The 14431-nt window shown below is 44.5% G+C and overlaps 1 protein-coding gene across 1 annotated transcript in view; it reads right to left on the bottom strand.

Annotated features, from left to right (window-relative positions):
- GOT2 (glutamic-oxaloacetic transaminase 2) overlaps positions 1-14216 on the bottom strand; it is a 21869-nt gene extending 7653 nt beyond the window's left edge. Inside the window, exons 1-8 of the mRNA XM_019664510.1 lie at positions 13953-14216; positions 9387-9543; positions 7448-7576; positions 5278-5337; positions 4437-4598; positions 4117-4221; positions 3627-3777; positions 2943-3108 (exon numbers count right to left, since the gene is read on the bottom strand). Coding sequence (XP_019520055.1) covers positions 2943-3108; positions 3627-3777; positions 4117-4221; positions 4437-4598; positions 5278-5337; positions 7448-7576; positions 9387-9543; positions 13953-14041 — 1019 coding nt within the window. The 5' untranslated portion in view covers positions 14042-14216. The remainder of the gene's footprint in view (positions 1-2942; positions 3109-3626; positions 3778-4116; positions 4222-4436; positions 4599-5277; positions 5338-7447; positions 7577-9386; positions 9544-13952) is intronic.
- Between the last annotated feature and the right edge of the window lie 215 nt (positions 14217-14431).

Here is a 14431-nt window from a genome sequence, read left to right as displayed (position 1 = left end):
GATCAGTCGCTGGCTTCTGGACGGCCGCTGGCTACACACGGTAGCCCATGGCAACCCACTGCAGCAGGGGCTGCAGTCTACGCTGTCACCGGCGACTCCTGGCAGCCCAGCTCCAGGTTGAGCTGTTGTTCAGCATCTTAGCTGTGGAGGGCAGTGTCACTGGCCCTCATACGTGGGATCCGAACCGGGGTCCTCTGGCGTCCCAAGCCAGCTCTTAACCAACGCGCCACTTGGCCGGCCCCTCAGTCATGTTTTATTTGACCCAGTTAAACATTTTTAAATTGGGCACTTGCACATAAAAACATGGATTTATGGTCTCCCTTGAAAAATGAGACGGTAGCAACACTGCACCAGCAGTGTAATTACTGGCTGGACCTGGAACCCCTGGCCCCTCTGGAGATAGCATTTGAGTTTACATTTCCTGGAGTCGCAACTCATCTAGCTCCATTCACTTTGAGGCCTCGGTCCTAAAGATCACTGAGCGTGTGGCCATGGATAGATCTGGGGTGACCTTAGCAAACCCCTCCATGCTCTTTGTTGCCCACAGAAAGAAGCTGTGACTTCTCAGTGTCAGTCAAGGTGCTTCGTGATCTGCTCCCACCTGCCCAGCTTTGCTGCCTTCCACATGCTCCTCACTCTGACTTTGCCACAAAACCACTTGGGATTTTTGAAGCACATTCTACACGATGTGTATTGCACACCTGTGCCTTTCCTCATGCACATATCTGTCCGGTTTTCCCCTTTACTTCATTTGGGGGGAAAAGCCTTCTCTCTTCAAGGCACAGCTCAAATGCTGCTGTTTTCATTACACCCTCCCTCACTCCCCACTAGAATCAGTGGCTCTTCCTTTGGTCAGCATTTATCCTATTCTGTCTTGTATCAATACTATATGTGGATCGCTCTCACTAGATTGTAACTCCCAAGGGTAGAGATGTCTTAGTCATCTAGCACAGTATCTTTGCTGTCTTTGTACCCTAGACTTCAAATATGATTGAAATGCACATGTAAAAAAACCCCCACAAAATCTTGATAACCATTAGGGACCATGAAAATACAAAAAAAAGAACACTTAAAATATTAAAAAATACAAGAGCTTAAGGCCGGCCGAGTGGCGCATTGGTTAAGAGTTGGCTTGGGATGCCAGCTCTGAGCAGCAGGACCCCGGTTCAGATCCCACATGTGGGCTAGTGATGCTGCACCCTCTACAGCTAAGATGGTGAACAACAGCTCGACCTGGAGTTGGGCTGCCCGGCAGCTGGCATGCGCTTTCGTGAGCTGCCGTGAGCGGCTGTCCAATGGCCAGCAAGCGACTGCCTCACCCGGGAAGAGCACATACCAACATGGGCCAGTGAAGTGACATCCTCCCCAACTAGACTGAAGAACAAAAGGACAGCAACTTGTCTGTTCCCCTTTCCCGATACCCCAACATTGTTCCCCTTCCCCAATTCCCCAATAAAATCTTTAAAAAAAAAAATAAAAATACAAGCTTAGTATAATTCTAAGTGACAAAAACAAAACCAACCCTACACATACATATGTAACAGTATGGTACACAGTATATTACAACTCTGGATAATAATGGGCAAATAAAAAAAAGTTGGGTTACAAGTGGCTCAGCTGGTTAACAGCAACAGCGGTTCGAGTCCCAGCCTAAGCTGAGCTGCTGCTGGCTCAGCTAAAAAAAAAAAAAAGCTGGGTTATAGTGACTTGTGGTTTATTTTTCCCTTTCTCAAACTTTCTGAAATGTGCTTACACATTAATTTTATAATGAAAAACTGTAATTTAAAACGTAGTGGATTTTTTTATAAGTCTAGCATGGATTCATTGTACTGAAAAGAACTATCCCGAACCAGACTATTTACTTCAGTGTTCACAGGATTAATTTAAGGTAGAAAGCAGTTGTCACATGATGGCTAAGTGAACTGCGGGTGACGTTTTCTGCAGATAGCTGACAGCAGATTCAGCTTTTCTATCCACAGTGCTGCTCAGAGATGTACTCCCTCATCTAACCAGCTGCACAGGATAAATTCTTGTATAACAAATCACATCCTCCATAGGCATCTGGGCTTTTTATTAACTCTAAATTATATAGAGCAGGGATTGGTAAGCGTTTTATAAAGGGACAAATCGTAAACATGTTAGGTTTTATGGGCCATATGCTCTCTGTCACAACTACTGAACTCTGCTGTTACAGCATGAAAGCAGCCATATACACTTCATCAAGAAATGTAGTTGTGTGCCAGTAAAACTTTATTTACAAAAATAAGGGGCAGACTAGATTTGACCTGGAGAATGTAGTTTGCCAACCTCTGATCCACAGCAATGGTTTTTAAATTGCATCATGACCCATTACTAGGCAATAAATTCAATGTAGCTGTATGCAAGTGGCATTTAGAAAATGTTGGAGTATAGCACACAAAGCCTAAGCACTGAGTTTTGAAACTGTTTCAGTTATAGACACATACATATACGGGTCATCTGTGTTCAGGGTCATCAGGTAAAATGTGTCTCACCTGGACTGTGGTCAAAAAGACCGAGTAACACGAATTTAGAGCTGAGGTGCCAAGAGAGTCAGATGGTATGCATAATAAAACCCAAAATACGCAGAAATACCAATTCAATGCTATTATTAGGATAAAAATAAAAAAATACGATGTTCTTAAGAAAGTTTTCTTCTGTAAGGCACTTCAATGTGAGCTTAACTTTAGAAGGCAGGCTTTTCTTAACCTGGAAATGATGGAACAACAGAAACTGCCATTTTTGAATCATGTTTGTCTCTTACAGGGAAAAACCAATGTGTTCATTTGAAAGTGCTAACAAAACGCACATTCTTCTCCCCTTCTACATACGGAAGCTGTATGTCACTGGCGGCCAATTGTAACGAGCTTTGAAGGCTGAGTGGTGGGGAAGGTGGAGGGTGGGGAGTGTCACTGAGCCTTTACCATTGTTTTCGCAGGTCAGGGCTGTTCAGAACCGTAGAGGCAATTCGGGCCCCATTGACGGGAGGGTTCGAGTACATGGGACGAATCAAGATCTTCAACTGTGATTCTATCCTTTTGGCTTCATCAGCATCTTTGCAGACCACAGTGAAGGCTCCCACACGCTCACCTGAAAAGACAAAATGCATCTTGTTTTCTAGGTCTAGCTAAAGTGCTAAAGCAAATCATGGCTCAGTTTGCTACATGGTATCTGTTTCCATAAGAAGCACCACAAAAATCACTCGTTGTTATACATCAAGTTTTGTCTTTGTTAAAGTTTTTAACACCCAGTATGGTGAATCTAGGTACAACAGAAAGTGTGAGTACTCAAGAGTGTCCAAACGTCTCTTTTTTTTTGTACCCGTCTCCTTGGCTCATGGAGCAGTCACTTAGTATTTAGAGAAGCAGGAATCAGTTCTCTTTGCTGGAGGCTTTCAGGGACACTGAAGAAGATATGGCTACGATCAGTAAAATCCATTTTACTTGCCTTTCTTTCCTCTCTGGGTAAGGAGGGACACACACACACACACACACACACACACACACACACACACACGCACGCACCAAACGCCACACCTCTGTGGTGTCCTCTCCCAGCACTTCATCAAGCTCATCAGAACACACATCACACTGGGTCCTTTACTTTACCGTATAAGCCCATGTTCTTGGCATAGGACTGGCAGAGACAAACATTAATGCCCTGTTCGATGAAGTGGCGTACGGCCCAGGCGTCCTTGTTCCCATCGCCACTGGCAAAGCCTTGGTAGGCCATGTCAAAGAACGCAAAGAGGTTGTTTTTCTGGGAAGGAAAAGAGAAGACCAAAGCTCAAGGCAGTCTGTCTCGAGATGCACCTGGTGCCTGTGGGTGCCTACTGCACAGGCCGGCCAATGACAAGTTCTAGCAGAATTCCCTACACCCAGGTTGAGGAACAAAAATTACTGTCAAACTGCTCACGTATCATCAGTTACAGAATTGCTAATCCTGCCAATGAGGAGCTCTTTCCTGGCCACTTCACAAAGTGTGCACACTTCACGTGGACTTGCATTAATTAACAGTCACTGGTAAGACTGTGCCAGGTTAAGCATCTAAGGCCAATCACTGAACACAGAATTGTCACCGCCAGTTCACCCGCCTCACCTTCACCACTGCTGCTATCTCCTTCCACTGCTCAGGGCGAGGGTCCACTCCCGTGGGGTTGTGGGCACAGGCATGCAGGAGGAGGACACTCTGCTGTGGCATTTTCTAAAAAGACAAACAACCAAGAGATTGCTTTGCAGCTTTAAAAGGAGCTAAGTCACTATTACTCGGTAAGTGAGAAAAATAACCTGAGGTCTGCAAGTTAGCTCATCCCCAGTATTTTCAGCAAGGTATTGAGACCCAGCAGGGAGGCATCCGGTCTCCACAAGGAGGCTTATTTCTTGTTCCTTCACCCCTCCGGCCCTGGAAGCCACACTTACTGAAATGTCCTCCATGGCGCCTGTGAAGTCAAAGCCGCACGTCTTGGGGTCGTAGTACCGATAACCCTGCAGCTGCATGCCAGCGTCCCTGAAGATCGGTGTGTGATTTCCCCAGGTGGGTTTGGGCAGAAAGACATCTCGGCTGAACTTGAAAAATCTTTGCTAAGAGATGGGATGAAAGGGAATGAAAAGGGAATGATATATTTTATTGAGCAGACATTTTTCTCCACTGAAACTCAGCTTCTCTCTATGATTAAGAGGCAGTGCTGACTAAGCCGCGGGTTGCCTAGGTTGGAATCCAGGCTCTGACAGTTATATTGGTTGGGTAGCCAAGGACCTCTCTGGGCCTCACTTTCTTCATCTGTAAAATGGCATTAAGTGAACCTCCTTCATAAAGATTAAATGAGCTAATATATAAAAGCTCCTAATAACAGCATGTGCTCAATAAATTGTATTTATTATTGTTCTAACATTTCATAATATTATAAATACCTTCTTTGTAATTCCTTCTAAGTACAGTAAAACCTTGGATTGAGAGTAACTTGGTTTGCGAGTGTTCCGCAAGACGAGCAAACATTTCTAATATATTTTAACTTGGTAAACGAGTGATGTCTTGCAGTATGAGTAGTTTGTTTCCAGAATGAATTATGCTTGCAAACCAAGGTATTATTTTCATTTTTAACCCCCTGACTCCATTTAACAGAGAACAGGAAATCTTCCAACTTTGTGGAAAAAGGAAATCTACCTCCAGTTCAGCAAACACACACGCAATAGGAAGCCCCATCATTCTTAACTTACAGACTGTCTTACAGTTCTTTCCCGAAGGACTTTCCAGACTTACCAGCAAACTCGCTCCGATCCTTAAGGCCCCGGTTCCAGAAATGCTCTGCACGGTGACATACTGAGGGAAGGACACCCATGGTCAGTGAGGTACAGCACACCCTCCAGGCACACAACGTTAACAAAACAGAGGTCAAGTACAGAGAGACACGGCCCTGGACAGTCAACACATTTCCTTCTTTGGAAGTTGAAGACACGTTCCAAAGGAGTACTTGGAAATGAGAGAACACCACTAGGGTTTCTTTCCCCATTTGCTAAGAGACAGATTGACTTGACGCTCCTCATGAGTTCTCAAAAGAGCCGTTTCTTCAGTTTGCGGATGCTGAAGCTAATTCCTTATGGCTGGCCTGTTATTAGTGCAATCCTGTGTTATATGTGCAACTTTCAGGACACAGAATCCCTACCCCAACCCCGATCCCTATGAAAAGGAGTGATTTATACAGAGAAAAAGACACTAGGAATAGTCACTACATTACAACATTATTCTATAATTATGCAAGATTAAATGACTTTCCAAACATCAAAGTTCCTTAAAAAGCAAGTCAATAGGTACACTAAAATAACATCACTACATTTTCAATGTTGTAGAAGAGGGCCCTTCATGAGTTTTTGGAATCGGAAAGTATTCATCTTCTAGGTAACAGAGAGACGCTGAGGGAAATCTGACTCTTTGAATCAGTCAACTTTTGGAGATGAATAAGAAATCAAAGGTTTTTTTTAGGCACCACAGAAATACAAAGCTCCACAAAATATACTTATTAAATTTATTTTCTGGACTGGGCGACACTGAATTAAATGGCGGGAACCCAATTAACAAGCTCTTTACTCAACAGTTTGTCTTTGCCAGCTCTGGCTGGATAGAAATAAAAACCTAACTGTAGTTCTGATAATACTAATAATTCACAAAGGCACAGCAATTTATAAAAGACAAGCTGATGTTATTTTTTATTTTATTTTATTTTTTTTTAGCTGAGCCATCCTGCCACCTGTTGGTACAAGCTGATGTTATTTTAAGATAGGCCAGTCTCGTACTTAGGTTACAACTGACTGATAGATGTACACACACTAAGCAAAAATTCCAGAAAAAATAGTTTTCGTGAGGGGTTAAAAGGTGGTTGACTATATGGATATCAGTCAAACCACATTCTGCCCATGACTTATGATTATAACACATCACCATCCGGTTGAGGTTGTATGCTTTTCTCTGAGTCAATGAACTAACCTGTGGACTTAGGTCCATTTTGTGAATAAAATGTATTTATTCTGGCCTTGGAGGGGTGTGGAGGGGAGAGATGGGTTAGTTTTGCTACTTTGTGTGTTTTTCCCAGACTTACACACAAAAATAAATATTGAAAGGTACCAATATATCCACTGAAAAAAAATATTTGTTTCGAAAGAAAGTCAAGGAGAACGCACATGAGCCCACGGGTCAGGTCAGGCGTCCAGGTGGCCTGGCTGCATCCCACCTGCGTGATGCTAGTCTTCTTGACAAATGCAGGCCTGCAGTGGGTACATACAGGAATCTGCTTGCAAAAGCTTATGTCCAGTGACCTTTAGGGCCACCTTTTTTATACAATAAGAGGGCTCCCTGGGGAGCTAGAAGGAGACAACTAAGAGACACGTGTGCTTCCATGGCTGCAGTGATGCTCTCTGGACCTCGAGAGAGGAGGGAGGCAGCAGGAAGGGAGCATAGTCTGCTCCCTTTCAGTGTCTGAAATGGCTGTGAAGGAACAACAGAGGAGTGCCAGACTGGTCCCACCTCAACAGTCTACCTGTGGCTTATTTCCTGCTTCCTCTATCTAAGCTGGAATCTTAGGACATGAGGGTAGAGGCTCAACTATAGGCCTAAAACTAGGCATAGTCGCTGGCATTTCTAAAGCATATTTAATGTAACATGAACATAAGCACATAGAGACTAACAGAAAAGCAGTGCCAAATCTATCAAATTATTACATGTTTGGAATTGGTGTTATAAGAAATCTTTACTTAGTGCCAATTTACTATCTAAAGAAAGGATATGAGCAAAAGTGTGGCCACCTCAAAACAATCTTCACACACAGAGTGGTCTACATTTTCTTATTTGTTTAAAATTGTTAAAAGTATTTCAAATTTGTTTAAACTATTCAATTTAAAAACAGATCCTATATGATGCCAAGGTCTGCTCTGCTTACCCGGCCACTTTTCAACACTTCGCTGTTCTCACCCAGGGCTAGCTCTGCAGATGCCTTACAAAATTCAGCCAGTCCCCCGATGGGCAGGTATTCTTTGTCCAAATTTTTTGCAGCAATCTGGGCTTCCGCCTAGACAGGAGAAAAATGCATTCATTTAGCTTCTTTGCCTTACTTGGAATTACCTCGATCAATATTTAATGTTTTAGAAGTTAAATCTTAGGGCTGGCCGAGTCAATTGGTTAAGAGCTTGCCTAAGAGTGCAAGCTTTGAGCAACAGGGTCATCAGTTCGATTCCCACATGGGCCAGTGATGCTGCGCCCTGAACTGAGCTGCCAACAGGTGGCAGGATGGCTCAGGGGATAGAGCACGTGCTCTTTAACAACAAGGCTGCTGGGAGGTGAGCCTGCTGCGCCCTACACAAATAAGATTGAAGGACAACTTGACTGTTCCCCTCCCCCAATTCCCCAATAAAAATCTTAAAAAAAAAAAAAAAAGTTAAATCTTAGCGGTAAAGCCTTGTTTTTTATTTGGAGATATTGTCCAAGAAGCAAGATAAGTAGAACACTTTATATATCATATTGCAGAACAAAAATATTAAAGTATTTTTTTCATATTTTTATTTTTTTTAAGTTAGGTTTTATGTGGATGGGTATATAATGGCTCTTGATTACCATTTAACATAAAATGGCATTCTTGGAATGTACAAGAACAAGGTTTAAGCACAACACTTACAATAAATACAAGATGATAAAATCAAACTAAATACACTAAAAAAAAAATGTATTTCAAGATACATGCCAGTCTAAAAACTTCAAAGGGTTAATAGTAACAGCTGCACATATTCATGATTTGGAGTCAGAGGCCTGGCCATGTGACCCTGGGCAACTTATTAACCTTCTTGAGTCTTAGTTTCCACATCTGTTGAATGGGGGAACAACTGTTTCTGCCCCTCATATGATAGAGATGAAGAACTGAAGAGGTAACGTACAAAAAAGTACGTGGTGGTGTTCCAGCTTGCAACAATAGCTAACACTTGCTGAATGCTTTAAATTGACTTCCTGAGACCAAAAGCAAACCCTTGTTTTTTGAGTGCTTTTTGCTATTCGGAGACTTGTACAGATGACACCTAATGTGTGTTCCTGTACACTCAGCAATTTCTTCTTTCAGTGGTTTATTCAGCTCCTGCTCTATTGCTGCAGCACCTCACGAGGGCCTGAGCCAGTCTGTTGCATGGTGCACAGCTCAGATGATTACAGAATTCTTTACTCTTACCCAAAAGTACTATTCTGTAACTGCCACTCATGGGCTAGCTCTGCCGTATGGAGGAATGACACACTTTCGGAAGTGACAAAGCAGCAGTCATAATTCATCAGAGCAGATGCAGATGGAAAGGAAGACATACTTTCTTTAAAAAAATTGTTCTAAGGGGATTAGTTACATTACTTAGCGTTATAATGATAACTAATAAAAAGACTATTAATACATATACAACAAAAATAAAGACAATTATTCTGTAGTTCAACAGGAAGAAAGGACAGAGCACGCCTGTGTAGGAGGGCTTTGTTAAGGCAATTAAAATGAGAGAAATGGAAAATAACAAGAGTAACCCTCATCCACGAAGGGCTACTCCGATCACCAAGAGATAATGTTTAAATTCTTGGTCCATTTGTGCACTCTCAGAATTAAACATGCCATTATGCCTGTTTGATAGATAATTACAAGAAGTTCAATCTTGGAAAAGACCATGTAGTTCCAACCTCTCACTTTTACAGCCAAGGAAACTACAGCCCAGAAAATCTACGTGATTCAAGCAGTCAGTCAGTATCAGAACCAGAACCCAGGTCTTCTAACTTCAGGTCCAGCAATCTTTCTGCTGCTCTCTGGGAGCTCCCTTCAGTTTATTCATCCCAATCAGGTAGGGGCTGGATGGCAAGCTCACCTTCCGGATGCTAGGAAGCACGTAAGGCTTTCCGTTATCATCCCGATACGCACCAACTCCCAGATTCATCTTTTTGCTGTTGGTATCTCTCTTAAAGGCTTCTGTGACTCCCAGGATGGGATCTGGGGGCCCCATCTCCACATGGGCCCACCAGGAGCTGAAATGGGAAATATAAGACATCAGTTACAGGAGCAAGATTTCCATGGCCAGAGACATCTTGGATCTGCCACAAATCCACTTAAACAAATGTTTGCTTGTTTACTCTGCACAGGGTATAGCAATAGGCACCAATAACCCAACAATGCATAAGACTTCAAAGCACCTTGCAGAAGAGTCGAGAAGACCAATAATTTCAAAACTCGAAATCCCTCTCATTTTCTTCATTGTTGTAGGCTGCCTGGCTGTTCCCGTATCTAAGCAATAGTAAGAAACGGCTATTACACTTTGGAGCAATGTCATTTCCTACCTACAATTCAGACCTTGAAACATGTAGTCACCTGTCTATCTTCAGCACTGTCATTAACTGATGAGTGAAGGGAATGTCAAGGACATATTATAGAGAGCTTCTAGTAAGCAATTTTCATTTTTAAAAAGATGGTTCTGTTTCCAAGGTCTTTAATCAATGATGACAGAGCCGCTGCCTTTAACACAAGGACAAAAGGCACCCTTGCTGAATGGTGTGAAGAGGACTTATTTGTCATGTTCTTTCAAAATTTTATCCAGCATAGACATTCTCTCAGAAACAACAACCATGCGTTTTCTGGCAGAGATATGATTGAGAACAGTATCTTTTAAGAACTCTAAAAGCAACTGAAAAATACTGAATCTCAAAAATCTAAATATAGGTGCAGGGATTCTCAATTTGGTTAGTCCTACATCAGTAATCATGTTTATGTCCTTTATGCCACTCATTATTCCATCCCTTAAAGGGTAAAAACTCTGCCCGCACTGTAAGAACTCTGATGTTTTAAAAGTGACAGTACTAGGTGAAGAGAAGAGTGCTCTAGGGGACAAAGTTGATGCGGAATACCTGTGGCCTACAAAGTGATTCCTATCAGTGCACTTTGGCCATAAGCACAAAGCCTCAGCCATTGAGCAATAGTGGCTAGCCAGCCAAAAGATGTCAGCTACTAAGTAAGCATTCAGATAAGCATTTTCAATTCAAGTACCTTGCCGTTTCCCCAGGAGCCTACCTCATACTTTAGTTTTTAACATGCTTCCCCTCACATTTTTTTTTTTTAAAGATTTTATTGGGCAATTGGGGGAGGGGAACAGACAAGTTGGTGTCCTTTGATTGTTCAGTCTAGTTGTGGAGGACGTTGCTTCACTGGCCCATGTTGGCATTATCATTGCGCTCTTCCTGGGTAAGGCAGATCAGTTGCCGGCCTCTGGACACACGCTGACTACCCACCACACACGGTAGCCCATGGCAACCCACTGCAGCAGGGGCTGCAGCCTACGCCGTTGCCGGCGACTCACGGCCGCCCAGCTCCAGGTCGAGCTGTTGCTCACCATCTTAGCTGTAGAGGGCAGTGTCACTGGCCCTCATGTGGGATCTGAACTGGGGCCCTGCTGCTCAGAGCTGGCGTCCCAAGCCAGCTCCTAACCAACGTGCCACATGGCCGGCCCACATTCTAATTTTATAAGTGAAGTTAACTAACTTGCTCATGATCACAGAGCTAAAAATAGCAAACACAACTCTACAATTTTGAGTCATGGGGATGTAAAGTATAGCACAGGGAACATAGTCAATAATATTGTCATAACTATGTAAGGTGCCAGGTGGGCACTAGACTTATCAGGGGGATCACTTCGTAAGTTATATAAATGTCTAACCACTATGCTATATACCTGAAACTAATATAATATTGAATGTTAATTGTAATTGCAAATTAAATTTTAAAAAAATATGATAATTTTGGTGTTCTAACTACTGGTTACTGCACCACTATTGCACACTGCCTTTCTAAAGGGTCTCATGATACTCCTTCAGTTATTTCATTAAAAAATAAATAATCAGAATTAAATAATTAAGAGCAGATTGTTCTAAATCAAATTAGTTCAGCATATTTTTCTTTCTTCATTGACCTGTGACTATGTCTGATTTAATGCCACTATGCTTTTATAGTACAGGTCAATAAGAAAAGGTTAAATGTTTAGTGCTGTTTTATAAACGTAGCTAGACAAAACATTTAAACTTAAGGGACTTCCATTTAAATGATCCACATGTGAAAATCAAGTACTTCATAGGATAGATCCTCAGTTTGTCAGAATACCAACTGCCAGGGCTTTACTGTATTACAATGAGCTTTTTTTTTTGGAAAGAAACTTCAATTAGTTGAATTTATTTTCAATGTTCTCCAATTTTAAACATTTGGCTTTAGGTAAAGATCACTCTTACAGAGGCAGGAGTGAAGGTTCCCACTGTCTTGTCTGTCTGAACAGGTAGCAGTCACAGCCAGATATAGCATGTGGTTCTATCACCCAGTCACGTATCATGTTTAAACCTCAATAGCACCTCAACTGTACGCGCTCAAATATTTTTAGACTATATTTTTGATACACATTTTGCAACTGTAGTTCTCCTATATGTTTAGACTTTAATCTACGGTACAGTATTAAGATGGCATATTTGTTTCTATTCATTAATTTAAAAAACCCCACAAAGTTTAAAATAAAAGTATTCAATTTGAAAGACATACAGGCATTGTTCTAAGTGCTGAGCTATAACAGTAAAATAGGTACGGTCTCTACTCTCATGGAATTTACATTCTGATGGAAAAGGCAGAAAAGCAAAATGAGTCAGGCTTTCAAACTGCAAGAATGACTAAAAGGTCACACCCATAGGGATTTTCACCAAGCCCTCTAAGGAGAGCTGCAGGCCACCCAGCCAAATCCATAAAACGAGGTTAAGATTACTATAGTGAATCTTTCACTATAGTGAAACTGACTTCCTTTTGCCCGTAATTTTATGCACCCCTTTATGTTCTCCAAATTTACAGCATAAATGATACTCCCTCCCCAATTCTGGTCCACTAGGTAGGCTGACTTAAAGAGCACACCTTGACAGTGAGCCAAGAAGGAACCAAATCAAGGAGAGAAGAAAGTGTGAGAGCCTGGGCAAAACTACTGCCAAGAGTGTGGGGAGCTGTGAGGGACAAACTGTTCTGCTGGCTTGAAGCATATACATACTTTCAAACAAAAGGCCAAAGCACATAAAAAGGTCAAGGCTTTGCTCCTTGGAGATAATATCTGGTTTGGTGGTTTGGAAACTCGGTACCCGATTAGGTAGTGCTTAAAGACACTGTCCCCAATTGGCTTCTTCTTTTTTTTGTTTTAAACTTTATTGGGGAACAATGTGGTGGTTTTTTTGGGGGGGGGCATTGTGTTTTTTCCAGGACCCATCAGCTCCAAGTCAAGTTATTGTCCTCAATCTAGTTGCGAAGGGCACAGCTCAATGGCCCATGTGGAGATCGAACCGGCAACCCTGTTGCTCAGAGCACACGCTCTAACCAACTGAGTCACCCGGCTGCCCAGCCCAATCCGTTTCTGGGGTGAATTAAATCGCCTGGCTCAGGTCTCCACCAGGAAGGAATTACTAATTTGTTGAAAGCGCCGGACTTTTTCTCCGCAATACTTATACAGTTTGAAATTATATACTTGTTATTTTTTTTGTGACACCTGTCCCTCCCTCAAGCCTGTTCATGGCTTGTACTATCAACAGTATCTGGTCCAGCGCCTGGCTATGTGAAACTTGGAAGATGAAATATTTGCTGAAAGAGCGTAGTGAGATGGAGAGATGGCCACTTCCCTACATCGAGACCGCCAAAGAGCTTAAAAAAAAAAAGAGGTGCACTACACCCCAACCCTCTTCCATCCAAAGGCCAAACTGCGGGAGGGAGGTCACGGGTGACTCGGGTGATAATACGGGAGGGAGGGGGGCCGAGGATGCCGCGCCAAGGTCATGGGATGCAGAGGATAGCCGTGCCTCAATGCCCGGGTCCCAGAACCTTTCACCCGTGAGCTTTCTTTCCCCAGGCACACAAACGGCAGCCAGCCGCCGGCCTGCCAAGCCCGTTCTGGCCGAGGGAGACCACGACAGGTGGGCACCGCGGTCCCGCAGGGCAGCCTGTCAAGGGCGTTCCCCCCCCACCCCCCGCAGCGCTGCAGCCAATTGGCGCGAGGCCGGTCCGGCGCCGCAGCCCACGAGCTCTCCCCTTGCCCCCCGCTCCCGCCCCCCCACCTGTGCCGAATCTGCGTCTCGTGACCCCCGACCCTTGCACGGGAGTCCGGGTGCCGTAGAGGGCCACACTTCCTAACTCAGGGGAACGCGCTGCATCGCTCTCCGGCGGTCCTGGGGGCAGGGGCGGGGAGGGATGTAGAACCGCGCGGGTCACTGTGAAGCGCGGCCGCTCAATCCTCAGCCCCCTGTGAAGCAGCAGAGGGGGTGGCAGAGAACGTGTGTGTGCTGGGGTGGGGGTGTGTGGGGGGGTAGTCTCGATGTCCTAGGGTGCCCACAGCTAGGCTAGGAAGGCCTGTGGTCCCGGCCCCGTCTCCCCGGCTTACCTGGCTCTGGCAGAAGCCGCGGCCGCGAGGCCTGGGTGGAAGGCGGCGGCGACCCGGGACAGGATGCGGCTGGAGTGCAGCAGGGCCATGGCGGGCGGCAAGCGGGCAGTGGGTAGCTGCAGCACGGAGCGGAGGGCTAGCGGGCGCGAAGACGGAGGCGCGGGCTCCCGCTGAAGGTAAGGACAGCGACTTCCCCAGGGGAGGCTAGAGCGGCCCGGCCCGGGCCGCGTCACAGCGGACCCTGGCGGCCGGCGCGAGCGCCTGGGCGGGCGTGCAGCCGGGGGTCGGCCCGCCCCCGAGTCTGCGCAGCCCGGGCCACGTGGTCCCGGAAAGTGGTGACGACACTGCTTTTCGCGGTTTGTGGCGCTTGACACGCTTCATTCATGTCACCACTACGGGCTGGACCGAAGAGGTAGCAGCAACTATGCCATTTTGAAAGAAGGCCGATGTAGGTTGAGGAAGGTGAAGTCGTTTGCTTA

Source organism: Hipposideros armiger, unplaced genomic scaffold, assembly GCF_001890085.2.
Source record: "Hipposideros armiger isolate ML-2016 unplaced genomic scaffold, ASM189008v1 scaffold_423, whole genome shotgun sequence".
NCBI classification, from domain to species: domain Eukaryota; kingdom Metazoa; phylum Chordata; class Mammalia; order Chiroptera; family Hipposideridae; genus Hipposideros; species Hipposideros armiger.
Note: the sequence above shows the minus strand (reverse complement) of the source record. Positions and strands in the feature narration are given on the sequence as shown.